Source organism: Coturnix japonica, chromosome 6 (assembly GCF_054131305.1).
Source record: "Coturnix japonica strain WE chromosome 6, WE-NBRP24, whole genome shotgun sequence".
Taxonomy (NCBI): Eukaryota; Metazoa; Chordata; class Aves; order Galliformes; family Phasianidae; genus Coturnix; species Coturnix japonica.
The window spans coordinates 32,444,383-32,472,063 of record NC_140668.1 but is presented as its reverse complement, the minus strand read 5'-3'; the positions used below and the strand labels follow the sequence as shown (position 1 = coordinate 32,472,063).

Here is a 27,681-nt window from a genome sequence, read left to right as displayed (position 1 = left end):
AATTAAGAATGCTTATATCAAATGAACTCAGTGTTTCAATTTTAGTTGTCTCATAGCTACTTTATTTCCCTTTTCTATAATCCAGATAGCAAATAATGTCTCTGTAGAGTAATAAATGCTTAACTTATATTTTAAGAAAGTATATACTGTACAATACTAAAATCATCTTTGGTCCCCAAAATAAGGAAATTACAAATTTACATTTGTCTTCCTGTTTACAAAGTGTATCAGATAGTAGTTCTTTTTAAAAAATTTAAACATCATATTCTCTTTGAATTTTACCCTGAAAGCTGTGCTAAGCTCAAGTCATGAGTGCTGTAAGTAATAAATATTGTTCTCAATTCAGGAAAACTTATTTACCGTGTAAAAGCACTCAAAGTCATACAGGTCTACTACACTATAAGATGAAGTATTATGCAATATTAGAAATATAACTATCATTCATACTAAGTAAGCATTTGCCATTCCAGATAATGATAATAAGCTTTTTGTGATCTCACTCCAGAAAAGGCCCTGCAAAGTTATCCTTTTTTCCAGGTACGGAGAGGTGTATGGATTTGAAAGATACCAAATTCATAAACTTGCAGGCACACAAAACCTCTCATACATACCTCTGAGAAATTAGAAAACCAGAATCATCTCAGGGACTACAGAAGAAGAACAAGGCATTCTCCTTCATATGCGCCATTGCATTCTTTCATTAACCAGCATCAAGATATACCCATAATGGAAAGCCTATGCTTACCCTGACTTCTTTCCTGACACCTAACGTCTGTTTCTTGACTTCAGATGTGGGTACCATTCCAAAAGTATCCATCTTCTGCAGAACAAATGTTGCGTATTTTAGTAAGGCTTTTTCATTTTACTTCTTTTTTTTTTAATAATGTTTATGCAAACTGCTTTAATGTCTTTAACAACTCCAGTCTAGATATGTCTGTGCTACTTTCAAGTGGAATGCTGAAAAATGGAATGGCTAAAGCAACTGTACTGACTTCAAAAAACTTATTTCATGCTGCGCTGAACACGGAACTGTCATTTACATTTCATAAAACACCCGTTAATCCTGGTCAGATTCCACCTGAATAATGTCGATGCTCTAAGCCCAACAGCAGAGGTTAGCTTCTATGGTCTTTTTTTTAAACTGACGTTATCTTTGGTGCTAACTTTCAATGAAGTGTAATAAAACCTTAATACAGTAACTGGAAAACCATTACTAAGTCTCCTTTAACCTTTCACATTACTAAGTTTCCTTTAACCTCATTAATAACTCTTAAAATTAAGTGAAAATGCATCACAGACATAAAACTTGCGAATAATGAAAAGATATTGGTTTTGTTACCAGTTTTCCACATGTCAGTGTAATTCCATTGCTTGATCCAAGAATTGCAATGTAAGGTTCAAATCTGGAACACCCTCTGTTACTTCTAGTATTAAAGAAGTCCAGGCACTTGTGCTGACTTTGTTTGGCATAACATAGTTATATGTATTTAAAAGCCACCTGCCTGCAGCATATTGCCTTTTGTTCTGAAGTTAACCACGCTAAATCACTTGAGAGTACAGCTAAACAAGATTAATACAAAAAGTGTTCAAGTCTGGCGTCAAATAATGGATTACACAGATTAAAATAACCACCAATCATTAAAGAAGACAAGTATTGAGATATTTAACTGATTACTGCAGAATTCAAGTTCGATTAGAGAAAATACCTTTATCTTAATTGCAAGTAAAATTAAAACAAAGAAAACTTCAATTAGGTGAAACCATTCCTAAACAAAGAAATATTAGAAAAAATGTTTGCAGACATATCCAATTCAATAAACAAGTTTTACCTACTGCCAACAGTTGAATTTTAGAAGAAACAAGTAACCATCTAAACAAGAAGTGTCTCAGATGAATCACAGCATTGCAATCTTAGAAACACTTTATATCATGAATTTTTGCTAGTTACTGCTTACCCTAGGCTTCTCAGAAAGGTTGAACCTTAAAAGAAAAAAGAAAAAAGGCATGACTGGAATGCAAGTTAAGCAGATGACAATTCATCCTTTCTCTCCTTTAGTACTGTGCCCCTCAGCCTCCTCTTCTCCACCCTGCTTCCCAAGTTTCCTTCACCCTCCACCATTTTGGAATGAAAAATAACGCGTATCCAACATCAGCAGAAAGTCCACATACTTGCACTGGATACATTATGGGACCATTCAATAAAATACACTAATCTTGCACAAGTTGTGGTACAAGCAAGGTCAGGCACGAACTTCATGTGATGATTCATCAGTAATCCAAAGGAAAACTGCCTCAGCATTAAATCAACAACCAGAAGATACAGAAAAGACTTCCATGGGGCAGCTAGGTGAATGAAACAACAATGAAATAGCATGCGATCTTGCAGGTGAGAATTGAACTGCACTGCCAAGGATGCACAAGGAAGGATACAGAGCACTGCTGGACACAATACACAGCTAAAGTTATTGCTACTTGCCCCTCACTTCCTTTTCATGTGCATTAAATTTGCTCCTGGTGGACTTCTTTCTTATATTAAACAAACAAGACAGCACTGGTCTTAGTGTTTATGACAGACGAAGAAACAGTGGCAGAATGTATATTCAGGGCTTGCTCTTAAAAAAGGTAAGAGAAGTTCTCTGCAGTTAATCCAAAACAATAACATACTTCAGAACATATATATAATATATTATACATAATATATACAATATATGTATATATATGTGGATGTCTTGAAAGGATCTTGCTTTCGAATGGCCAACATTTACTGCGTTCATGACAACAGCTTCTGATGTGATGCTTCTCTGTACATATCTGGGCTGGGCATTCTTTGCCACTAACTGATTTTTCTTTTCTTCCTTAAATAAAGAAAAAATACGTTATTCCGTGAGCAAGTTCATCACTTCTTTTTTCCCTTTGCAGTCCCATCTAGCTGTTGCTTTCATGCATCCAAACGCTGAATCTCCGGGCGATGATCTACTTCTCTGGATTCTGTCCGAGCACGTATGTATTCGCTGGTCTGCCGACTGTTTTGCTGTCTGCTGTTCATTCGCCACTTCTGAATAGCTAAATATGTGTTCACAGCATACACTGCTGTTGCCAAGAAACCAAATATCTACAAGAAGTAGAAAGACAAGTTTTGAAAACAAGAATAGTAGTTTCATAACAAACTCCTGAGAAGTTTAGTTTTCTGCTTTAACTGCACTGATAGATTATCACAGCCTATAAAACTGATGCTGTTCTTCTTCAATGAACTAGAGAACTTGTGAAAGCTACTAGGATCAATGGTCCCAGAAAACTTTGTCTACAAACAAGATTGTTTCTTTGTCTACAAATACAACAATTACATCCTGCAATGCAACTTCACTGGAAGAACCTCTTGTAAGAATATAGCTCTTCATCCAGACAGTTCATTCATTCCTCAGGATGCACATGACAGGGCACAAATGACAAGAGATGGCCAGTCCAGACTATCAGCCTAGAGGAGCTGATTTACAGGTGCAGGTGTTTCCACAGAATGTGTGTGTGGTTTTCAATGTCTAGGTTTGAAAAAATAAGCTTGCCGCCTCAAGGACAAAGTTAATTTGCTTGATTTTATTGTTTTAGATTCTAAAATCTTTAAGTACCACCATACTCCATCCATAAAAACTGATTTGTTGTGAGCAAGAAGAATTCAGGAAGACTGTGGATAAGAAGCTCTAATTTGATAAGAATTTGTTTCTATACCTTATCTGTAAACTCACAATATAGAGTTGCATCACCTGATCTAGGTATAGAGAAAGAAGCAATGCTAATAAAAGCAGTAAAGCATTATCAGCAAGCTGTTTTCCTGTTTGGTTGTGCCCCAAGACTTGAGATGAAATTCAAATGAAATCAACATTCTCAATACCAAAATTACTGCATAACTAACTGTAAAATTAGAAGCAAATTGGGAAGACGAAGGTAACAAATACACCAAGAATACAATTAAAAGATTATTCTTGGTTTTAATAGCTACTTAAGCAGCACAGAAAAAGAAGTTCAAATTCTTACCACAGCAGCAATTTCTGCTCCAGTTTTATGGTTTAAAGCAGCAAGTACTACAGAGGCAATGAAGAAGAAGAAAGTGCTGAGTCCAGTGTTGATCAGATCCTAAAAAATAATAACAATCCTTCAGCATTATTAAACAATAACAGTTCACTTGCTTTTATTGGAACTGATGAAACAGGAAAAGGTTAGAACAAAAGTTATAGTAATACTTTCCCACTTCCTACATAGTTTATCACACGTAAAGATGACAGATTATTACACAGGAAATGCAGTATGTGTGCACATTACTATTTGAACTCTATTCACATACTAAGTATAAAGAAGGCACCAGTGCAAGTTCTGGATGTTTTATCTCAATGTCTGCTGGGATTATTAAGAATCAACTGTCAGTATAAGCAACGGGTAAAGCTGTTCCATCTCAGCTGACACTGAAGTAATTTGAATCTCCAGCATTTGCACTCCCCTGCTCTTTCACATTACAACTCTCCACGCACTGCCCATACAACACTCATGAGTTTTACTGCAAGTTCTTCAAGGCCTTATCTGTACAACAGCACACACCCTGCAGTCCCTCTATGAAGAACAGCTGTCTGCACTGTATGAACACACAGGTTTATGCACATCTGTCATATAGGATTGATGTTTCAAATAGACACTCTAAAACACATGCATACAGAGCACCTAGGTTCAGAAAAAAAATCTTGCTTTGTTTTAAGCTAAGTAGCATGCAGTTCAGATATTCATATGCTGCACATGTCACTTGGAGTTCAGATAATTAGGCCTTCCAAAAATCAAAGGTCATTAACATATCACTGGGACATAAGTAAATTCCAAATGGCAAGCTATTAGTACAAAAATCAGTATCAGACAAATTAGGAGCACGGACTTCAAGATAATAGAAGAAAGAAAGCGTTAGGTTTGTTAGGGAATAGGTGTTTAGTATGTTATTCTGTGACTTTTTTGTTTAGTTTGGGGGTTTTACTTTATTTTATTTTTGCAATTTTTAAAATAAATATTTTATACTTATTTACATGGCACTATTTTTGTACACTACACAGCCATAGGAAATAACAAACTACCATGGTAACTGAAAGAATGGAGGAAGTCAGGGCTCAGGTAGGTCTACGCAGGAAGCAGAGAATTGCAGCTCAACAGAAATATCCTGAAGGAACCTGAAATCAGTGAGAGGTGAACACTGTCACAGCTAAAAGGGAAGGAAAGAAAACCCGTATTCAGCTTTGCTGTACAACTTACAGAGACACAGGAAAGGGAAAATCTGAAAGACTGAATCCATCAATCCCAACCTTTAAAAAAAACCCACCACACTCATTGCTACTCTTCAATTAAAACTAAAAGGCAAATTTACTCTACATGACTCTTACATGTAAACCAGCTCACTTCCCATTTCTGCTCCATCTACCATAGAAATTTTATTTCATTTTTAAAAGCACACTTAAAGTACTGTAAGGAGTTGTGCTTAGGAAACCGAAGATAAATATAACCTTTACCCTGTAACTAGGTTGTGGATATGGAACACAAAAACTCTGGCCAGACCACTGTCATCCAGCCACCCTAAAAAAAAACAACAGGGAAGAAAAAAGTGGCCAAACCCAACATCTGTTTCTGTAGCCATCATTTGACAATGTTTTAGTAAATAATTGTGAAAATGGAATCTGGCGCTGTGCTGCTCACAGGGAAAATGATCCATTTGAGGGCAGTGACTCAGTGACAGTTGGTTGTCAAAATTAAGCACACCTGAGGATAAACTGTGCAAGTTATCACTGTGAACTGATTCTCATCTAAAAGGGGGACTTGGCCTTTCTGTGAGGCTTCTACTGCTCCTCACTATTTCTAACCATGTATTCAGATTTTATGAGCCCAGTGCAGCTGTCTTAGCAGGAAGGAAACATAAGGAAGTTGCGAGTCCTTAAGAAACAATTACCATTTTTTCACCTGGTAGTGTATAATTAAAGAGATACTTCATATTTCTGTTCAAGCTCAGAGAGATAAATACAATCTCGTATATAACACCAACAAAATTGGTACTTAATAGTTACTGCTGTTCTAATGATACAACTTCTTGTCCAACAGAAATTAAGAAATTGAGATATTAGAAATTTCTCCAAGTATTCCACCCTCAAGAGCTTGGAGTTCACCAGATCACATCTACCTGCGCTTCTCAAGTCTCCAAAAAGAGCTTTTGTTCTCACCTACACAAATCTTTTCTCAACATATGGCTAACAAATAGCATTAAACATAAGTCTCCAGAGTAAATGTGTGTACCACCACGGATGCTGAAAGTAAATACTGAAGAAAGGGCATCCACACCAGTGACACCCTGGAATTAAGGGTGAATTTCACAACCAACAGGCACGACCCACAGAACAAAGGCAAAATCCTGGGAGAAATAACTCAGAACTTCAGAATTGCAGTAGGTAAACATCTCGACATGCCATGCCATGACCAAAAAAAAGATGAAAAAGCACTTCAACATTCCACTGGACATATGGATACAATAGGTGCAAGGTTATTATCCTTGTAAGGGACATTGGAATGCTGCATTCTGGTCTGGTATCCACATTTTTAAAATAATGTTGAAAATTGGACACGGTGAGGAAAAGAGCCACAGAAGCTACTTGAAAGGAGGATAACATTTCTCACAGTACAAATAAAAGAACCTAAGCTGCACTGGATACCAAAAAGATTGAGCTGCGTGCATGAAAATTCCTGAGTTTGGATAGTCACAAAACAAAAGCTGCTCAGAAATTTCAGCATGGAAAACCACACCAAACATAACAGGATAACATAATCAGCACATGAATAGTTAAGAACAAAGACATATTCAAATATACCTTTATTATAACGTAGGTAACATCAGAACGAACAAACCAAAGCTGCGTCCCTTCCTAGTTCTTATAATCCAGGATTGCGTTGTTGTTTTTTTCCAGATGCATTTTTATTTCCACAGTACCACGCTCAGATTTGTGTTTATGAAGGAACTAATAGCTCAAATCTAAAGACTTCATTCCATCTTATGGTTCTGATACATTCATTTCTACATTTTCATCTTCGTTGTCTAGGTCAAAATCTTTTAACACAATTAATAGGTTAATCTCTTAAAAAGCTAAAACTAACACAACCTTTCATGTCCACAAATCAGGCTGTTTGGAGTTTAAGGAGCAATGATATCCGTAATACTGTCATACAGGTACATAATAGTAAAATCACAAATGCATGCATCAGTAGAGGCATTTAATCCCAAATTTGGTACATAGTACTTCAACAAGAAAATAATTTATGATGGTTTTGGAAGCAGTCAGAGCAGAAACAAAGGAGAAATACACCAGAACTTCAAGAAGCAGAGGGCACTCCCTAAAGTAGCGTAGCTTTTCTCCACATACAAGAAAACGAATAATCTTGACAATAAAAAGAATAAGCTAATTGAAAAAAGATGATTCCTTTCAAATCTGGCCATGATATAGCTAAAGTTCTTACTATTATATTTATAGACAAAGTAAAAACCACATCACACAGATAAAAGAATTTCTGCTGAAATTACAGCAACCTCATGAGACAGTATGCTGTGCCATAAAACACTGCACAAAGCTGCCATCCATGACAGAGAATAAAATCTATGAGCTGAACCAAATCCGCTCTAGACAGCTTCCATTTCTCCTTTGCAAAATAATCTAAAATGAAAGATGGACCCCTGACCCCTTGCTATTACTTGCAAGTCATTCTATTCAATCACCAACAGTCCTAATAGAGGTATTAATCAAAAGGAGAGCATCCAAGGACACATAACTGCCTTCACCAGCTAATGTGTGCTGCTCAGAAGGAGGACAGGGCAGAGCAGGCACCTTAACTTACAGACATAGACATGTTCCTGCCAAGACAGCACTTCTACTGAAAAGGTGACATTTTCTTCTGCTTATTCTAATGTAAAGTGGGCATCACTATCTAGACAGGTCATTAGATAGTATCCTTTAGTCTTAAGGTTGAAGGAGCTGAGTGGGTATGGTTCCTGGGTTCCTGAGGACAGAAAGGCTGAAGGCACACTAAGAATGAGGCATACTAAGAGACATGAAAACCTGCAGCAGCTCCTGAACACTGCAAGGGACATTAGCTTCAAAAGTTTCTGATTAGTACTCCAGTCTGGTCCACTGTCAGGAGGTGGCATTTCCTTTCACTTTTCTCCAATTGGTACATTACAAGGCTGAGGAAGTTCTTCCCCTTGTTCCTATATGAAGTTATCAATCTGAAGTTCAGAAACGTACCCCTAATTCAAGCATCCCCAGTCAACCTCACCATTTTGTTCTCTAATCATACCACTACACACTCTAAGAACCATTTTTTCCATCACAATTACTAATAGAAATAATGGTTTCTCAAGCAAAAATAAGTTATAGGTGGAATGAACCAAATTAACTGTATGAGCATTAATCCCCAGCTCTTATTTCTTTGGGCTTACACAGGTAAGGATGCCCCTCATCCAGCTAAACAAACCAGCCTCTGCTATTCAAGGCTCACACAGACATCACTTCCCTCCCACATACCGTGCCCAACAGTTCCACAAACACACCAGAGCTGTGCAGACATACCCTGGAGCCCTGCTCACCACACCTCACTGCTTTCTGAGAAGCCACCTTGTGCACAGATGGGACCACTTTTCCTCACTATGCAACAGACCTCCCTAGCAATAAATACCAGGCCAGGTAATACTCTGGGGTATTCCTAGCTTGTGTTTGTTTTACTTAAGTAATAACACGCTACTGTTTATATCAGGCTGCACAAAATAACTGCCCAAAGAACAAACATGGAGGAAATACATCCTGACCATCTTTTAAAATTTATCTTTATTCACTTTTATCCTTAGAAGGCATCAGTATTTTGACAACACTAGAAATAAAAGTGAGGAAGGACTTACTCATTCGACAGCTAAACAAGCCAAAGAAAAGCAAGATATTTTCAAAAGAAATAAAAAAGAGAGGGAGGAGGGGAAATAAAAATAATCAGGTTTGCCCTGGGAAGGTCTCTGAAGTACATCTTTGTAATTATACTCCTCAAAGCCAAAGCTAGCGAGGACCTTTGTCAGCCTGGCACCACATCAACCTTTCTGTCAATTATCACTGTCAGTTACTTGCCTACAAGGCCTTCTCTCCCTAGCAACTGAAAACAAAAAAACCTTTAAAGATGAAATATCTTTCGTGTGCAGGCAGCACACAAACGCCACCACTGTGTGTGTTCAGAGATGCACACACCTGATGCTGGAGCAGTGTTTCCCAGGAATCCAGTCCAAACATATAAGCCTTAATTGAAAAAAACAAACAAAAACTAATAAGGACTGCAACTAAGTTTGTGTTGTGCTCCATCCTATGTCTTATTGCTGAGGCTGCCCTACATTGAAAAACTCCATATTCAGAACTGCACAGACTAAAAGATGCTTCCACAGTTCCAGTGAATATTAAAAAATACATAAAAATCAATGCCCAACATCTACTGAAATTCTTTTTGTGTACCAAGACATAAACAGTCCGTTCCACTGGCTGATTATAGAACAACGTGTCTAACAACTTGGACTTCTCTCTCAAAGAAACACTGTCACACTCCAGCTCTCTGCCATCATTTCCTTTCCTCCTCATATCATCTCAGGTACAGCAGTGTTACTGTGGATCCCCCCTGGACAGACAGGAATTCAACTGAAGAAAGAAGTTACTACAAACACCTCCATTACACTTTTTGCTGCAGCCTTATGAGAGTGCCACAGCACCCGCATCATTTGGATGCAAGATCTCAAGAGCTCCTTGTAGGTAACATGAGATTCCAACAATGAAATTGAAATATATAAATATAGCCAAACACAAAACAAAGGAAAGATTAAGTTATTAATCTACACCGAATACAATACTTCAAAGCAACAGCTCATCAGCTCTGCTGTAGTGTGCACTACATTCCCCTATGCCACTGAGACGTCTCCCTGCAGAATAGGCTCCCTTTCAGTTGTGAAGCCTAAAGGAAACGGAAATTTCCACTGACAGACTCCCAGATTTTGCATAACATTGATAGTGCTGTGCAACAGACAAGTGACTGTTCTTTCATCTCACTGCAACAAACCTGTCTTTCCAACGCACCCAAGCAAGGTTCTATTCTGACTTCTTCTCCAAGCTTCTTTCATGTTTAGCACAGGAAAATGTAAAAAGTGGCTGGTAAGCCTCTAATTAGGATGAAAGCAAAGCTCTTTTCCTCAAATGGCTAAAAACATAGAAAAAAGAAAATGACAAATCTGGTGTGTATATATATATATACATATATATATATAGCCCTGCTACATACAGATTTTTATTTTCCTCCTAACCACAGACAGCAGACAATATCCATAATGCATTAGGAAAGTGCCATCTTATTGCAGTGCTAAAGGAAACAGTCCTGTATTGGACAACAGCAGTTGATGACTTATTTTCCAACATGAGGGACTGAAAAACAAATGGTTTTCCTAGAAAGTTTGTGAGCATGTTGAGTTTAAAGGAAAAATCCTGACTATGCCTAACACTATAAAATTCTTTCAAGCAACAGCCTCTTCACCTCAAACAACTTCCAAAAGCAAGGCTTGGGACTTCTCACAAGGGAAACACTCACTGTAAAATCATAAAAGCACTACATAAATTTCTATATAAGGAGCATTTTTTTTCCTACAGAATTGAGCAGTGTGGAAATGTAGTTCAGAAAGCAATTCCTGTGATAACCATCTCAGAGCAGCTGGAAAATTATCAAAATAACTGTCAAAACACAGGAAAGTATGAAATATGGACCGAAGAAAATAACATGTGAGTGTATGTCTGGGCTGTAAAGAATAAGATGACAAAATAAGAAGCAAAAAAAAAAAAAGGCAGAAAACACACAATTCTCCATTCTAAAATTCTCAGCTAACTTTAGCAAAGTTATCTCCCGCAAGAATGCTATCAGAACCCTATTATCTCCCACTGTGTACATGCAACCACAGACTGCAGCTATCAGAATAATGAAGATACTCCTACACATCCATACTAGTAAAGGCCCCATCAGACACCTCATTATTAAAGTAAGTAAATAATCCCAGGAGGAAGGCTGGTCTCAGCAGTCAATGGACATCACAAGCTTCCAGTTCTCATTTCTGTTAGAGATCTTAGAATACATAATGAGAGGAAGAGACTTGTAAGATTGTAACAATTTACTTTAATCTCTGTTGATAAGATTAAAAAAAAAAAAAAGGAAGAAAGCCAAAGCATTTGCCTGTCAGGGTGAAGCCTGATCATGTCACACTGCTCCAAGCTGTAGAGGTGCTGGGTTGAGAGTGTGATAATTCTCCTAAATAGAAGGCTCAAAACAATTTTATTTTTTTTTAACTAGTTGGATTCTCTCTTTTCTCTAAACATGTCCAACACTGAGTGCTATGCAGAGACAAGCATTGCTGCACTCAAAGCAGCAGTTCATATCACTCCCTTACCAGAAAGGTGTTGCTCAAATCTGAAAGAAGTCAGAGTGGCTGGGCTGAAAAGACCGACCCAGTTACACCACTGATGATCTCCTGCATTACGGAACGAAAAGCAGTAAAAGTCACCCTTCTGTATTTACATACATTCAGCATACTGCCACAGTGTTCTTGTAGGCAATAAAAGTATGCCAGAGGGCTCAACAGAACAAAAGCTACCTGCACAAAGGAGCAAGGGCATGCAAAGTCATTAACTTGATTCTTCCAGTGATCCAGCTCAGTCATGGTCACTTGGCAAATCACCAACCAGTCTCCTGATAAAAATAATCTCGGTCAAGCTTACTTTCAACATAAGCTGGGTCTAGTATTCACTATGAAACCACTCTTATCACACCAGGAAAACTATTTTCTGTGACATTGATGCAACAATCATGTCCCCATACGTCCTACCAGCATATTTCAGAGCTGCTTAATATTAAGGGCTGTTGCTTTGATGCCTAATGAACAACAGGCTGGTAAAAGAAAGAAATCACCTTCTCTCTGCAACTTGCTACCAGAATAGACAGTGACAACACCAGCAGAAAAGATGAAAGGGGAAAAGACAAGACAACCAATTAAAATTCCAGTGACTCCACTGGTTTTGTTCACAATTCACCTGGATCTACCACACCTACAGTTACCAGTCACATTCCTCAATCTATCTAATCTTAATAAGTACTCCTAGGAAGAGTCCGCTCAATAAAACACGCAACCCCAGGGTACAAAGAATCATCTACTTCCACATTCTACTCTCATTATAGAGAGGTCATTTTGGCTTACAGTCACGGTAAATACACAACTGACATAAAAAAAGAAAAAAAGAAATCACACAGAAGCCTAGAAACTACTGTGAGCAGCCTACAACACCACTTACAAAAATACATTAGAACATACATTTATATATGTACTATCCGTACTGTGCACAAGAGTTGATATAAACATTGTTCTTAAAATGACAGATCTTTTGGTAGAGTGGCTCATGTTGATTTTGTGATCTGTGTTTATGCAGCTCAATCTGAACATTTAACTCATAATATAGCATGGAAATGGAAACTTGTACAAAAGGAATGTGCACTGCCAGCAGTTCCTTTCCAAAGCTCCTTGTATTTGAGAACATATCAAGCATTGCCAGTCCATGTTTAACAGTTAGGGGTGTAAGCAATTTGATGCTTAACTTTCAGAGAAAGCTTATGATCTTTTTACCCAATGATTACATTAATCTGTGTAAGAAAATATATGTAGCACCAGAACCCTAATATAAAAAGCAGCTTATGAAAGAACAACAGGCTACTGTAAATATCGCATCTGTCAAAGTTAAATAAATACAGACTGCATTTTTATCCACTTCATCAACAAACAGTAATTGCTGGCAGTAGCAGTAAGTCTTTCTTTCCAAACAGAATCTACCAGAAAAGAATTTTAGCTCTATTTAATATAGCTTAATCTTGCTACACTGTAAAGCTCATTCTGCTGTTAGTATTCAAAGTAACATAAACTGTACTCTTCAGTCAGCACAGAACACACATACAGAATCTTAAACATTAGCAGTAGAAAATGAAGTTCAAAGACCAGACTTAAAAACAGTTCTGCAGATGTTTTTTAGCAGCAAGGATTTGTACAAACTTACAGTGAGATTCCAGTTGATCTGCGGTATTCTTGTGTGAAGATTTAGACTGAACATAAGCAACAGAACTCCAGTAACCACCAATGCACTACAGCTCACAAACTCGAAGAAATAAAGGCCTTCGCAAGGGGAGCATTCCATGATGGTCTCTATGCAGATGAATGCAATCAGTGCCAAAACCTAGGAAGAAAAACAAGTGGAAAAAATATAAATAGATTTCCACATTTTGAAAATAGCCACAAGTATTCCTGAAATTTCCATTGGGAACATGATCAGTTTACACTCAGGAATGTGTGATTTCAGTTTATAAAAGGGCACTGCCTAAGAGCAAAAACAAAAGCAAATTAATGCAAGACTTTCTGGGTATCTCCTGTTCAAGAAAGTCTAATTTAGAAGAATTACAAGGAGTCCAACATCAAAGTGATGGAGACACCCAGAAATGCATGAAACCCCTTCAGGCCTTTGGCTTAACATGTGAAATGGTACCTCAAACATTTTATTTCATTTTATGCTATTATAAAAATTAAAGAACAAATGCATTTGTCTTTTGGGCCAGCATCAGTCTCACTTATGCAGTATCATCATAACATGATTGTTAAAGACATTTCAATAAAGCTATTATTTTGAACTCAATATCAGCTTGAAAACTAAGTAGCACAGATTCAGGATCTCTACCAGCTTCCAAAAGCATGTGCACACTTTGTTCCTTTACTGATAAGAAAATAAAACCAGCAGCTAATGAGCAGAAAACAACCCAACTCCAGGCACTATAAGCTAACCATTATCCAAGTTAGATGTATGTCACACCCAATTCAAAAGTGATCTTGGCAGAGTGCAGACTTATAGAGTGCAATTCACTGTTTAGGATAAAACAGCAGAACTCACTACCTGCTCCATTCACAAAGCTAAAATAGAGAAGATGACACATAGCAGCATTAGCTACCAATTACATCTACAGAGAGTGCAAAGCCTACATACTTAAGCGTATGTTTCAAACTGATTCCTCTTTAAAAATAAATGCTAAAAGAAAACCAATGCCACGGATGCTTCCCCTACATTTTCCACAGCAAGCAAGGAAGGCCTTCAAGAATGTTCTGCTTTGTTTTCAAGACAACACCCACCCACCCAGCAGCCCACTCACATTTCTCAGAAAGAATTCACTTCTTTGCTCCACCACAAAATTCTGCTGAGACCTCAGTTAAGTTGCTTCAATTTGAGGGTGAAGAACGTACAGAGTTGCCTCTCCAGAGCTAAGTGTCTCAAATAGAATGCCTTGCAAAAACCAAAGCTAGCAGAAGCCACAATAGCAATTGGCTTCTTCTAAACTGCTCTTTGCAAATTTCAATCATATTTTTGCAAACACCCTCTCTTCCAGCACTTTCTGTACTTCATGTAGTAATTTGTGTCTGTCTCCTATCAGCTAACATAGCATTACGAAGAAAAAAAAAAAGATTGTGAAAGGATAGTTACAATTTTTGTCACTGACATCAGTAGTAATTCCATGTTCAGGACAGCACTCCCATGCGTTGCCTTCACCACACACTTCAGAATACAGTAGCTAATTTAAGCTTAAAAATAGACTAAAACAAAAAAAAGGTTTTAATAAAAAAAAATCACACTTGGCTAGGAAGTCTCTCACAGTTCATTTAGCACGAGGTCTTTACAACAGCACATGCCATACTAATTTTTGCTAACCGAGCAGGCTGATTCTGAAACAAATTCTGAACAGACACGCAGTGACTGAACACTTGAAGTTGGTTTTACCCTTCACGTTGAATACCTATGGAAGATTGGGAAAAAAAAAAACAACAACATGCATTGAGAATCAGAATGCAACTATGAGTTTAAAAAAATTAAAAAGCTGTCCAGAAAGCAGCTTCATTTTACAATCCAGCATGCAATGAAGTTCATGTTTTCTGTGAACAGGAGCCCAAGAACTGAAAAACACAATTCTAAGAAGCACAGAGATCTTAAAAAAGGAAAAATCTGAAATGTCTTAAATGGGATCAAAATCCAGGATTAATGCTACAAGTCACAGTCAATTGGCAACACTGAAACTTTTAAATATTCCAATATAATAACGTCTCCAGTGTCCTTGACACCACTTCTGATGTATTATAACCCTAATAAAAATTTTATTGTTTTAAAGGAAATGGTTTTGCAATATTCTCTCAAAATACTGTAGCACAAGCTGAAACAATACTAGGTTCCTTTTCTAAAAATATAAGCAGTTCTGAAGCTGTTTATGGGAGCCAAAACCCAGAGCAAGCCAGTCGTTACGCTGGGCAATGGCTACGCAGCAGATGGAGCTTCTGTTGAGCTGTTATCCATCAGTTATTGGTCTCACACTGAATGCTATGACAAAAAATTAAACTCCAAATTAATTGCCACATAAAAAACCATCCTCCCATGCAAACTTCCCTTTCTGCAAACACTTTAAAAAAATAATAATAAAAAAAAAATCAGTGTTTATTGAGAAACATTTTTTTTTTAAACACTGGGATGATCCTGTCCCCCTACACATACATACATTTGCCAGGAGCATCCTCCAATTAATTACATTACTTAATGTTGTGTACATTCTGCAACACAAGCCAAAGCAGCTGCCAAGAGCTATCTATGGTTCTTCCATGATCAAGTTCACTTAAAAAACAAACAAAACATGCAACATGTTAACAGTGAAAGAAAAACAACTCATTTTCACTGCATTCTGAAGCATATGAAATAGATCATTTCACATGCAGCGTGCAAAATAGGCAGTGAATTAATGCCATTTTGGCACACACAACACCAATTGGTTGATGTAACAATAAAGCAGACAGATCTGATCATAAGTATGAACCCAAGAGGGCTGCACAGCATATCTGGAGGAGGAAAAGACTTCATCTCAGTTTATTTTCAGACAGAACTCATTGCAGGTTTAGAGCTGACCATTTTGCCCACTTTTCCTGCAGAGATCCTTAAATGTAATGAAAACCTATTTCCTGCACCAACCAGAAGTTCTCCAGAAGCAGAAATTCCAAGGTTGGTTCACTGAAGAAAAATGACAAGTTGAATGTGGTAGAGATCTCCTCTTCCAGGACTAACTGCTCTCTCCCACAAACAACACAGTACAGCTTTCTCGGATAGTCAGTAAAATTCCCTCTGATGGATGAAATGAAACTTTTCAGCTGTTTTCCTCTGCAGTGAGTACTTTGGGGGAGTTTTCTATTCCATCCTAATTCATTCAATTAGGTACCATTTATAACCTCTTCTTTCTTTTTCCTCCTTTTTGAGGCTTAGTTTTGGTTTCTCTTCTACTTCCACCCTTCCTAAAAGGAACAAAGTAGGTACTGCCTCAATGTGAAACTGCCCCTACAAACACTTCTGCTAATTCTACTGGGCACACAGGTCTATGCAAAGGCACTCGAGAGCACTGGCAAAAACCACACTTCCCCCAAGCAAAGGAGATGCAAAAGCCAGGTCAACAAAAGCAGGATTAAGAAAAACAAGCTTCACAGGGGAGCTGAGAACAGCTCAGGGTGTGCCCAGACTTGCAGCCCAGCAGGGGCAGTGTACCCTGAGCTCTGTGATGGAAGAAACTTCCCAGTTGCCTCATTTCTCATTGCCCACTGCACAGTGCAAAAGCAGAAGGGAGATATATCCAGTGACAGCATCAAGAACAAGTATTATTTCCCAATAATGTTTTTGGGAGCTTTTCGGTTTTAAGTAACTGTCAACCTCTTAGGCAGTAAGTATCACTGTTGGGGACATTCAGGACTGCCAAGGGAACTCACATACAATCTGAGGCTACTCTATTAAAGGGTAGCAAAGCCCATCTGATGGCTCGATTCAGAAGCTCCTCACTGGAAAGGGATGAAACCACTACAATTCAGAGCCTTTTAATTACAGAAAGTGAGCCTCCACACTTGGATTCAACATTCTTTGATTCAGGCACATCAGCTTCATAGCATTACTGTAATATTCTCCATTTTCCTGCCAATTCCCCTGTAGAAGAGAACTTAATGAAGAAATCATCTGCCTTAGGGCTATGTAAATGGCTTGTATTTACATCATCATCTTGGCAATGCAGGAGCATCAGACGTAAAACACTGTACTTCCCCAAATGGACAAAATGTGTTAGGACAGGCCCTGATGCCGGAAACATGCTCACTAACACTGCAACTCTCCTGTCACAGAGAAAACACGCCGTGCTTTATTTTCTGGGGAAAAAAAAAAAAAAACAATTTAAAAAATAATCCGACAGCTTCAAACAGAAAATAAAATGACAGTTCTGCAATGAAAACAAAGTTAAAAAATGAGAGTTTTGCTGTTTATCTATGAGGTTAGCACAGAAAGCCACACTGTGTGGTTCAATGACACGATTACGCATCATTTCCAAAAACCCACTACTAAATGGTCAGCATTTTTTCTGCCTGAAAAATACCCACAGAATATCAGTGAGAATGTCACACTACCAAGACATTTCTACATCCAGACTGTTTAAATTAATGGTACAGTAAAGTACACATGCACAAAATCGAGAAGAACTAAATTGCTTTTGCACCACTTAAAGTATCCGAAGACATTAAACCTTCTTGAATTAAAATCTAGATTTATTGTTCTCATTTACTTGGCCCAGCAGTTCTAACTTAATGTATGAAACCAAGCGGGTCTCATTCCTTGCAAAGCATATGCATTTCCCACATCTAAAACAGCTGGCACAGAGATGAACATTTGGGGTCATATGGCTGAAACGCAGCACTGCTCCTCCAGCAGGAAACCATCTTTTACCCAAAGCAGAAGAATGGCTGATTTCCCGCCAGCTCTTCATCTGTATCCTTGAAACCAAAAGAAAAGTGTTATTAACTCTGATAATTGGACTGCAAGGAGCTTTAAATCACAAATGAGCATTAAGCTTTTCTTAAGGGCAAATTTAGGAAAACGATGCTTAGCAGAGAAGGAAGCTGAAGCGAGCACAAGAACTCAGCACCCTGCGTAAGCTGTGCTCAAATGGCACAAAATACAACATGGAACAAATTCGGAAGAACTCAACAAGAGACCAGAATTCAACTTGGATTTGGTATTTGGTGATGATAGAAACAATACCAGGATTATTTAGACTTCAGATCCTCATGGCACCTTCAAGGTTCCACGTAGCTGCAATCGAGTTTCCACTGCTCCTTCCTTCGCTTTTGGGTGTAACACAGCAAACTTTTGGCACATTAAATATTGTGGAATCTTTACTAAATCAGCTGACAGTTTGCCACCACCACCATCCATCTTCTGTAACCTTCCAAGGATTCATCCACTGCTGACTTCCCTTCCTCTACTTAGGCAGAAGACCAACTCTAAATACAGAACATATTTCTGAGGCCAGAAACATTTTGCTGGCGCATTTTAGGAGTCATATGTAAGAACGAGCGTAACTTCTTAAGGCTCAAAGTTAACAACAGAAAGATTCTTGACTGAAATACTAAGTATGTCAAAACTGAGAAAACAAACCTAGACTGAACTAATAACAGAAGAGATCCTCAACTGCCTCAAACAGAAACGCACAAGTTCTACAGCTGAAATCAGTCGTGGAATCTAGAATGAAAGAAATCTACAAATGGTGACTTATTTCCTGCTCTGTGTGCATCAGTACCATGTTTTGCCTATTGCCTGCACACACCTATACAACAAACGTTCTTATCTGCTACGTGTATGCAAAGCCAACTGCAGCTCAGATACTGTAAAACACGGTATGTTTTGCAGTAGGGAAATGTTTGAGGTCAGGTGGGTTTTTTTGTTTTGTTTGGGTTTTTCTGTTTGTTTGCTTTTAAAGAAAAACAAATATAGCTCTTCCTGTTACTGTTCAGCGGAATGATTTGGGTTTTTTTCATATTACATTAATACCATTCTTAAAGAAAACCCATTGTAGCATTACAAGTAATACATCCACAGGCAGACGGCTATGAAGACAAAAGTGGACATTCTTTAAATGTGAAGCTACTCAGTTCAGTTTCTTCAAGTCTAATTTTATCTCATTTGACTGGCATTTGCGTACCATGTTCTTAGACATGCTGGGTCTAAGGCAGAAAAACATCACACATTTCTTCAGTGCTGCACTAAATTTAATTCCATTCACTCTGAATCCTTTGCATCCTCCTCAGTCGCTGGCAGCTGCACTTACAGAGGCAGAAGGAGGGAAGGAGGAAGAACAAAATGCTTTTCCAGGAGTCCCATTTACTGCTAGTCATACTCATGCAGCGTTATTAAAATAGTAACACAGTAAAAACTGACTAAAGGAAACAGAATGGGGAAAAAATTTCTCAACAGCTGAGTTCAAAAAAAGTTTAGCAACCCTCTCCCTGTTGACACTGAGGAAGAGGAAGATGCATTTGAGCTTCCCCACGATGAGTGGTTTGTCTTAACAACTCTCATGATTGTTAGTTGCACTGAAGGGCCCTGGTCTTGTTTCAGCATTTACTAGTTCAAGAATGATAACATGTTTCTATTACATCAAGCCACAAGAACTCATAACTTATCATACCTTTGCCATTAAAAAAAAAACTCAGCTCTATACAGCTGCCCTGTTTTTGTCTTTGGGCTGCACACGTTCTATAGGCTGGGCATACACACACTGCTGGAACACAACATGTTCCTGACATCACACCTGTGTGATTCCTAAATCACGGATAAAGATGTGGGCTACTCCTGCAGTTCTGACAATCCCTAACTCAGCTCCTAAAAAAAAGAAGAAAAAAAAAAAAAGAAAAAAATAAATCAGCATTTCTGGTCTGCTTTTATGTTCCCACACTCATTCATAAGCCAACCTGCACTGGAAACCACACTAGTTCTACCAACATTAAAACACAGCTCTGTAAATACTGCAACAAACAGAAGAATAAATTAACTGGTTTTAAAAACTAAAGGTGTGCTGCATCTGTCACGGTATTTGACGTGTAATCCTCACGGCACTTCAGAGTAAGCAAAGTTCTCTTTTAAGACTATCATAATCAGTCCGTATCCTTTAAAGCTCCATTTAATCCAAATTATAAGAAAACATCAAACATCCCACAACTACTAAAACAAGAAAGGAATTTTAATGAGAAAACAATCAAGAACTTCGAGTAGTCCTAAGGAATCCATTAAAGTTTTTCGGGTTTGTTTTTGTTTAAAGGAAATGGTGCAAAATGTCCTTGCGATCCCAGCGTTCCCAAGATTGCAATCTGAAGGCTCCCTTAGATGCCATGCCTTAAAAGGCAAAAAGAGTCTAGACATACTGGTAAAACAGAACATGAAAAAAATAGATGTAGGCCAGAACATTAAAGCGCGCTGCCAGCTGCACTGGGGAATGTGTGAAGCCCTCAGCCCATCCTGCTGTTCAGGCTGCATTACAGCCATCCCAAACAGAAAGGAACCCACAGGCTCTCGCTGCACAATGGCAAATTCACCTAGTTGGAATTTTACAACTCAGGAACTGATCCGCCCCAGGACTGAAACAAGCTCTCACACCACAGCCTGAGAACTATTAAACACTGTTAACTACACAAAAGCCTTCAGGCTCTGCCAACACTGCCTTGACATCGTGGGCTGCCACTGTAACTGTCCCACAACCATGCAGGGCATGCAGCCAGCACTCAGGAACCTTCCTCTAGCTCTGGAGAAGCACTATTTTCCTAAGTGCATTGAAGATACTACCAAGCAATAGCATCATATTGAATTGAAAGATCCTAATATTCACTACAAGGATTCATCTAAGTTAGTCAAGATGTTTCCAAGCACTAGGTGCAACTATTAGTTTATTTTAGAACAGCGCATGATTAAACTCCTAATTAATTTATTCATCACGTTCAAGTCATAATGTCAATTATTAGAATCAAAATTACTTCACGAGATAAAAGTGACCAAACGTTATTACTTACAGCACTTAAGTATTGCTGTAATAAATATTATGAAATGACTGCATGAACATTTAGGTTTAAATTGTACAAAAGTACAGAAAGCTACTAACTTCACCTTCGGCATTACTACACACTGAGATCGATCACAGCTCAATCCATGCTGCTCTGCAGGACCACATAGAAAATTTCAGTACTGAATTACTGGTTGCAGGAAGCAAGGAGGGCACTTCTGACACACACCTCTAAGCAGAAGGTGATGACTATCAACAAGTATAAAGATGAACTGGCAAACTGCATTAACCAGCAACAGAAGTAACTGATTCCTCCTGTCCTGCTTACGTTACAAGAAAACCACAACCTCTTAAATTTCTAGTCCTTCTCCTCGTCTTACCTTAAAGTGATAATTAAATCTCTGGGAAGGCTCATCACAGAAGTGCAGGGGTTGGGAGGGCCCTCTGAAGGTCATGGAGTCCAACCCCTGCTGAGCAGCTTCCGACATCAGGCTGCACAGCAAAGGGTCCATGCAGGTCTCCAATATCCCCACAGAAGGAGACTCCATCACCTCTCTGCACAGCCTGGCCCCGTGCTCTCTCAGCCACATAGGAAAGAAGTTTTTTCTCACCTTCCTATGGAAGCTCCCATGTTCCAGTCTGCACTCACTGCCCTGTTCTGTCATTGAGCACTGCAGAAAAAAGCCTGGCTCCATCCAGATGACTCCTGCCCCTTAGATACTGTAACTATTGATCAGATTCCCTCTCAGTCTTCTCCATGCTGAGCAGTGCACCAGAAAGATGAAAAGAAGCTGCATTCCAAACCATAACCCCATTAGAATTACAGTTCTCACTGCAGCATCTGCAATGAGTACTATGTATCTAGTACTACTTACGCTGCCTCATAACAGTGGGGAAAAATAGAGCATATAAATTAGAGATTACTGAACTTTTTTCCTGAAGGCAGAATTTAAAACCATCCAGCATCTTAAAGGTAAATTTCTAACCAGAATTACGTGTTTAGCAGCAGTAGGACAACAACCCACGTCCAGATGGTACTTAAACACCATGAAAGAGAACAACAAAAATGGCTTTTCCCATGGATTAAAGCCATCACCTTTCCTTTCCACACACAGAAACAACAAAAATCAAAGCGAGCTGGTGTTATCTCCTCACTTCTCCTTCTGTGGTCAAAGTCAGTATAAAAATATGGCCACAAAGCAACATTTAAACAATGTTTAAAGAAAAACTTTCCAAAGAGAAATGAAGCACCTCAGAGAAACCCAACAGACACGGCCTACCTACATTGGATTTCTAAGCACATTTGTGTATTAAAAATATTATCCTCTTAATATGATATTTTAAGTCCTTTTTCTAGGGTCAGATGCCAAACATCAGCAGTATCCAATGTCAAGCTCTCAGCTCCTGCACAAGAAGCTACAAACAGCACCAAGAACCCAAGCGCAACGTACGACACGCAGAGTCACAAGGACTTCTTACACAAACACAAATTTGCTGTTTGGAAATTACACCAGAACACAGCACGGGAGCTACAGATAATTGCAGAATGGCTATAAAGCACCAGTGCAACCCTCAGAAATACCAGGAGAGGTGCATGGAGTACGGCAGGTAGATCACGGGACAACAAAGTGGGGAAGAGTTGTTCAAGCCCTGAGATGCTGAGCGCTGGATCACACTGAGCGCTGGATCACACTGAGCGCTGGATCACACTGAGCAGTGGGACACCCAAATCATCCCACTCTGATCACTTCTGGATGGGGAGATTATGAGCTGAAGGCACAGGAGTGCAGTGATAATGAAACACGACGGCTGGTTAGTTCAAGTAGCTGGCAGTTACTGCTTGGAACTATGTATTTTTTTTCCTATTATAAGCAATGAGAACTCTCAATAGAATTATTGCAGGTACATGAAGGTATTGTAACTGCTACAGGCTTTTGCACTTTTATTTTTTCACACAGAAGAAACAGAAGACCTTTAGTGTAGTCCTGGCCTTAACCAATGTCTGGATCTGGGAACATACGATGATAGTAAGCCACACACACACACAAAACAAACAAACAAAAAACAAACTAAACCCCCCACCCTTTTTCCAACCTTCAGCTACTCTCCACCAATGAAGATGGACCTTTTTATTCAGAAAATTGTGACCATATGAACTGCTATTCCCACCAGATTTCATTGAGCCCAAAATCTTGCCTCCACCAACAAGCAATAACACACAGAACGGGAACCAGACCAGAGAAGCACGCAGCGATACGTCCCAGTCTGCTCATCAGTGACTTGCAGCCCAGAGACCTCCCAGGCAGAAGCATCATCTCCTAGAAGAGAAATCTGATGGATTTTTGGAACTGACACATGAAGAACATATCTAGTGTTGTCTGAGCCGCAGGGGTCACACCACTACCTACCACCAACAGCCACCCTCCCCATGGCAGCACACCGTAAGGGCTTATGACACTTTCCATCAGAAGGCTGCTCTGCAATCCTGCTGCTCCAGATGAACCGCTACAAACTACACCAACATCACAAGAACAGGCTCAGTACAGTTTTGTAGGTAAGCGCTCCACTTGCTTGATCCTGAATCAACTGCCTGTGGAAACTCAGCAGGATTCCAACAAGAGCAGTGGGACTCTCATCAGGATCCGCACTTGTTTCCTCACCACTCAGCTGGTGCCCTGATAAGAAACCCACCAGGAACTGCAGTTCCCAAAGAGATGTAGAAGCAGACAGCAGGCAGCCACGATTTGCCACAGGAATTTCAGTCAATATATTCTGACACCCAACTCCTGTAATAACAGTAAGATTCTGCAAGATGCCAGAGAGAAATGAAAATAAATAGCAGAGCTTTTCTGCTCTCATCTCCAAGCACAGCCATCACACCCCCACACAGCACACAAGGGTACTAACTTCTCTTGCCTTCTCCCATCCCAATGTGACCCGCTGCTCAGCACACCTACCTACCCTCGTCCCAAAGAGGCTCACAGCCACCATCACACCAGGTGCTTCCTCGCACATCTAAACACACACATACAGCTGTCCCATCGCAATGGCAAGTTGCAGCTGAAAGAGCTGTTCAGGAAATCTCACCTAACAACAAAGCTGCCAAAAAAAGGTAACACCTGCTCAATGCTTAGCTCTTCTACAGGGCATCTTCCTATTGCTTCCTCACTAGTCTTTACATTAAATGCTAGTAGTCATAGCAGTCAGCCATACGTACCACAAAGTTGCTAAACTTAGCCTTGACTAATGAGAATCCCAAATATTAAAATAGATCTCTTGGTTCACATACTACTTTATCTTTAACAACAACACGCAATGCTGCTCACCCTTATCTGGGAGCTGAGGAAATGAAAGCCAAGTGAAGATCTGGAAAGTGCTGACCACGACATGAACCATCAACACTACCACACTGCAATGCGGCACGGCCCCTCTGAAGGTTTATGGTGTATTCTCTTGAGATACGGACGATGAGCTCTTTCTCCCACCTAGCAGCACTTCGCTTACCCCACAGGCCGACCCCTCACACTGCTTTCCATCTCGCAGCAACTCCTTCAGCAACGTTTCAAATGGATGAAGACAAATCCACAGCAATGTAAGCAACCTCATGGCCCTCTGCCTTTCCTTTCAGCCTTTTGCCTTTTCCCCATTCTTGGTTCCATCTTTTGAGAGCCAAAACGGGACAGCTGGATGCCAACCTGGCAGCACCCAGCAGCCCTACCCCACACACAGCACCAGAGCTGTGGGAGTCCATCGGTGGGAGATGAATGCACGTGGCAGTGCTTGTCCTCAACTGACAGTTCTGCCTGCCAACCTAACACAGCCCCTGATGCTAAATGAAGCATGTGCACTGTCATCCTTCCTGCCGCAGCTCTTTCTTAAACCAATACTCAGAGACTTTTTTTTAACCTCAAACTTTTTTTTTTGGGGGGGAAGGGAAGGTTCCAGCTGTGCAATAAAGGAGTTCCTCCTCGTTTTTAAAAACAAGTCAGCACTGCACAACAGCCTTGGACACATTTCAGTTCCCACAGTACATTAAAAGGCATTATTAAGTATTATAACAACTAAATTACATTTGGCAAATTAGTCAATTCAGTGCATCACGGAATGAGTTCTTCCTTCTCCAGGACCGCTCTGCATTCAGTCAGTGTGCAGAACTCAGCACCTTGCCCCACCGGGCATTACCACGAGCCACACAGCTCCTATGGAGCACAACTACACAGAGGTGGAGCTCACGGAGGTGCTGCACAGGCCTCCAGCCTACACCAACTAATGCACTTGGTCAGCTTCTGACTGCTGCATTCACATGCTGCAAACACAGACTATAACGTGTCTCCAGCGGGGCACATCCTGCAATCCTTTGAAATTAGTTCCATATAAACCCATATGTTTTCATAACAATGTTTTAAAACACTGTCCTAACAACAGTGGATTTATTTACTTACGATCAATGGCCACTCGCTGAATGGAAGGCTTCAAAGGTGACTGGCTGGAGTTAGCAGCATATTACAGGAGAGATCAGTGTGGGATAAGAAACAAGGATCCTGAAGGTGGACGTATTTCACCCACTGGGCAGCCCCACTGCACAGCTTGTATTGCAGGGCTGGCTTCAGCAGCACAGCAACAGGTTGGTACCACACAGCACAGCAGGTCCTCCAGCCACACTACTGAAAACATGAACCATTCCCTGCTCAGGGCACTCATGTAACACTCCTACATTGTGCTCTATGGCACTGGGACAAGAGCACAAAAGGTATTTCTAAGTGCTGAGTTTGATCGGGTTTCTGTAAACATGGCGACAGCACAACCTGCTGTGACCTGTGCTTACTGCTGGACCTGGGCTACTGACTGCACCATGTGTGAAACCTGGACATGCAAGCACTATCTCACACAGACTGCAGTGGTTCTGAACACCGGGGTAACACATATGAGCTCTGTTCTGTTTGTTTAATGCTACAGCTCTCAAAGAACTTACTGAAATTTTACAGAAACCATTTGTAACACCTCGTAAGAAACTACATAGAAACCTATTTCCAACTTACTGCCGTTTTCAGATCTATTTTAAAACAAAGTCCATTTGCTAATTTCAAGAACGTGAACAACGTGCATTTGTGAATCGCGACCCAGACGGATCCCACCATCAGCAGCACCTGACGGGCCGGGAGCCGTCACACTGTGACCGCAGCGGTGCTCAGAGCCCCCCGAGGGCTCCAGCCAAGCGACGGAGCTGGGCAGCGCAGGATGAATAAACGCTACATAAAGTCCTTCAGACTGCAGAAACGTTTGTGCTTTCTTTGTTTCCTTTTCTGTTTGTTTTCAGGGTTACCCTTCACTTCGGGCAGCGATGGAGCTCAGCCCCCCGCCCTCAGGTACTCACCACCTCGGCCAGCTTGATCCCGCCGAAGGTTCCCCGCAGGTAATCCAGGTCGCAGCGGAGGCCGCCCAGCCCTCGGCGCTGGCTGACGGGCTCTGTGGTGGGCTGGTAGGGGCTGCTGGCCCCCGAGATCATGGAGGTGCTGGACGCCTCCCCGTCGAAACCCTCCAGGTCCTCGCCGTTCCTCATGGTGCCGGGCTCGAAGCGCTGCCCGTGCTGCTTAGCGGAGCGCCGGCCGCATGACCGTGCTCGGCCGCGATGGATCCCGTCAGGCGGAGCGGAGCGGGACGCTGGGCCGCCTCATGGCGCTGCGCCCCGGCCCGGTCCGGCCGCCTCAGCAGCTGCCCCAATGGCGGGACAACCAACCCGCCCCCGCCCGCCCCGCCGCAGGGGGGCGCCCTACGCAGCGCCGAGAGCCGCGCGGATCCGCCGTGCCTGTGTAGAGTCCGGCACGACGCTCCCGAGGCTCCCGCCGCCCCTCGGCCCGCTCCGTCCCGCCGCTCCCGTGTCGGCGCGGCAGCTCCGGCCGGGAACGTTACTGTTACCGCCGCCGCTCCGCCCCCCTGCGCTCAGCGGAAATGGCGGACACAGCCCGCTCCGCCCCCCGGCCCTGCCCGGCACCTGCCCCCGGGGCCGGGCCTGACCGCCCCGCCCGGAACCTCCCGGCTGGGGAGGGGCAGCACCTGCCCGGCCCCGCACTGTGTCCCGCACCGTGTCCCGCACTGCGCCCCGCGGCCCGGCGCTTCGTCTGCTCCTTACCTGTTTGTATTGACCATCGCTGAACCGGCACGTATCGATTGTAGCGCTGCCGTCGTTCTGGGTCATTCAAGGTGGTCTTTGCGTTTGCAGGGAAAAAAAAGAACTGCAGCCCTTGCTGAATCCCTCATCGCTGTCACAGGATTTTCATGTGTACATTAATTCCTCCAGCACTTTTCCCTCGCCTGAGCCTTCTGCCATCACATTTTGCTGTCTCCCAACAACACAGGGTGAGAGATATCTTCATAACCTCCCGGGTGCATCCTGGCGCTGGAAGAGGCTGATATTCTCCAGTAAATGAAGAACAAGGGAATACAGCCAATAAAACAAAAATATTTCACCAAAGAGCAAATGGCAGAAAAAGAAAATATAAGCAAGGTGTGGAAAAGGATGAAAACCTCTGATCCTCAGGCCATACCAAAGCAGCCTAACACCACAAAATCACAGATATGAGGGGGAAACCGTGTGCTGGCACAGCGCTGTCTGTGATGGACTAATAGGTTCCTACAGTCTCGTAT

At 40.9% G+C, this 27,681-nt stretch overlaps 1 protein-coding gene across 2 annotated transcripts; it reads right to left on the bottom strand.

Annotated features, from left to right (window-relative positions):
- Positions 1-39: 39 nt before the first annotated feature.
- On the bottom strand, positions 40-26,981 carry CMTM4 (CKLF like MARVEL transmembrane domain containing 4). Of its 2 annotated transcripts, XR_014947556.1 has the most exons (5): positions 26,411-26,740; positions 13,161-13,337; positions 5,106-5,198; positions 4,030-4,128; positions 3,008-3,112 (listed from the first exon to the last, which is right to left on the bottom strand). XR_014947556.1 is itself a non-coding variant. In XM_015873982.3 (4 exons), exons 1-4 carry the CDS (start codon positions 26,594-26,596, stop codon positions 2,939-2,941), a joined length of 636 nt encoding a protein of 211 aa, XP_015729468.1. In that variant the 5' UTR covers positions 26,597-26,981; the 3' UTR covers positions 40-2,938. The 2 variants fall into 2 exon arrangements, 1 of the variants encoding a protein (XP_015729468.1); XM_015873982.3 differs by lacking the exon at positions 5,106-5,198 and having other exon boundaries at positions 40-3,112; positions 26,411-26,981.
- Positions 26,982-27,681: the final 700 nt, after the last annotated feature.

What these genes read in the sequence shown, in the direction of transcription:
- CMTM4 (XM_015873982.3), bottom strand. Translation starts at nt 26,596, where the DNA reads ATGAGGAACGGCGAGGACCTGGAGGGTTTCGACGGGGAGGCGTCCAGC. An exon ending in GGATCAAGCTGGCCGAGGTG is followed by an intron (nt 13,338 to 26,410) that starts GTGAGTACCTGA and finishes TTTTCTTCCTAG; the next exon opens with GTTTTGGCACTGATTGCATT. An exon ending in AGATCAACTGGAATCTCACT is followed by an intron (nt 4,129 to 13,160) that starts GTAAGTTTGTAC and finishes ATTATTTTTTAG; the next exon opens with GATCTGATCAACACTGGACT.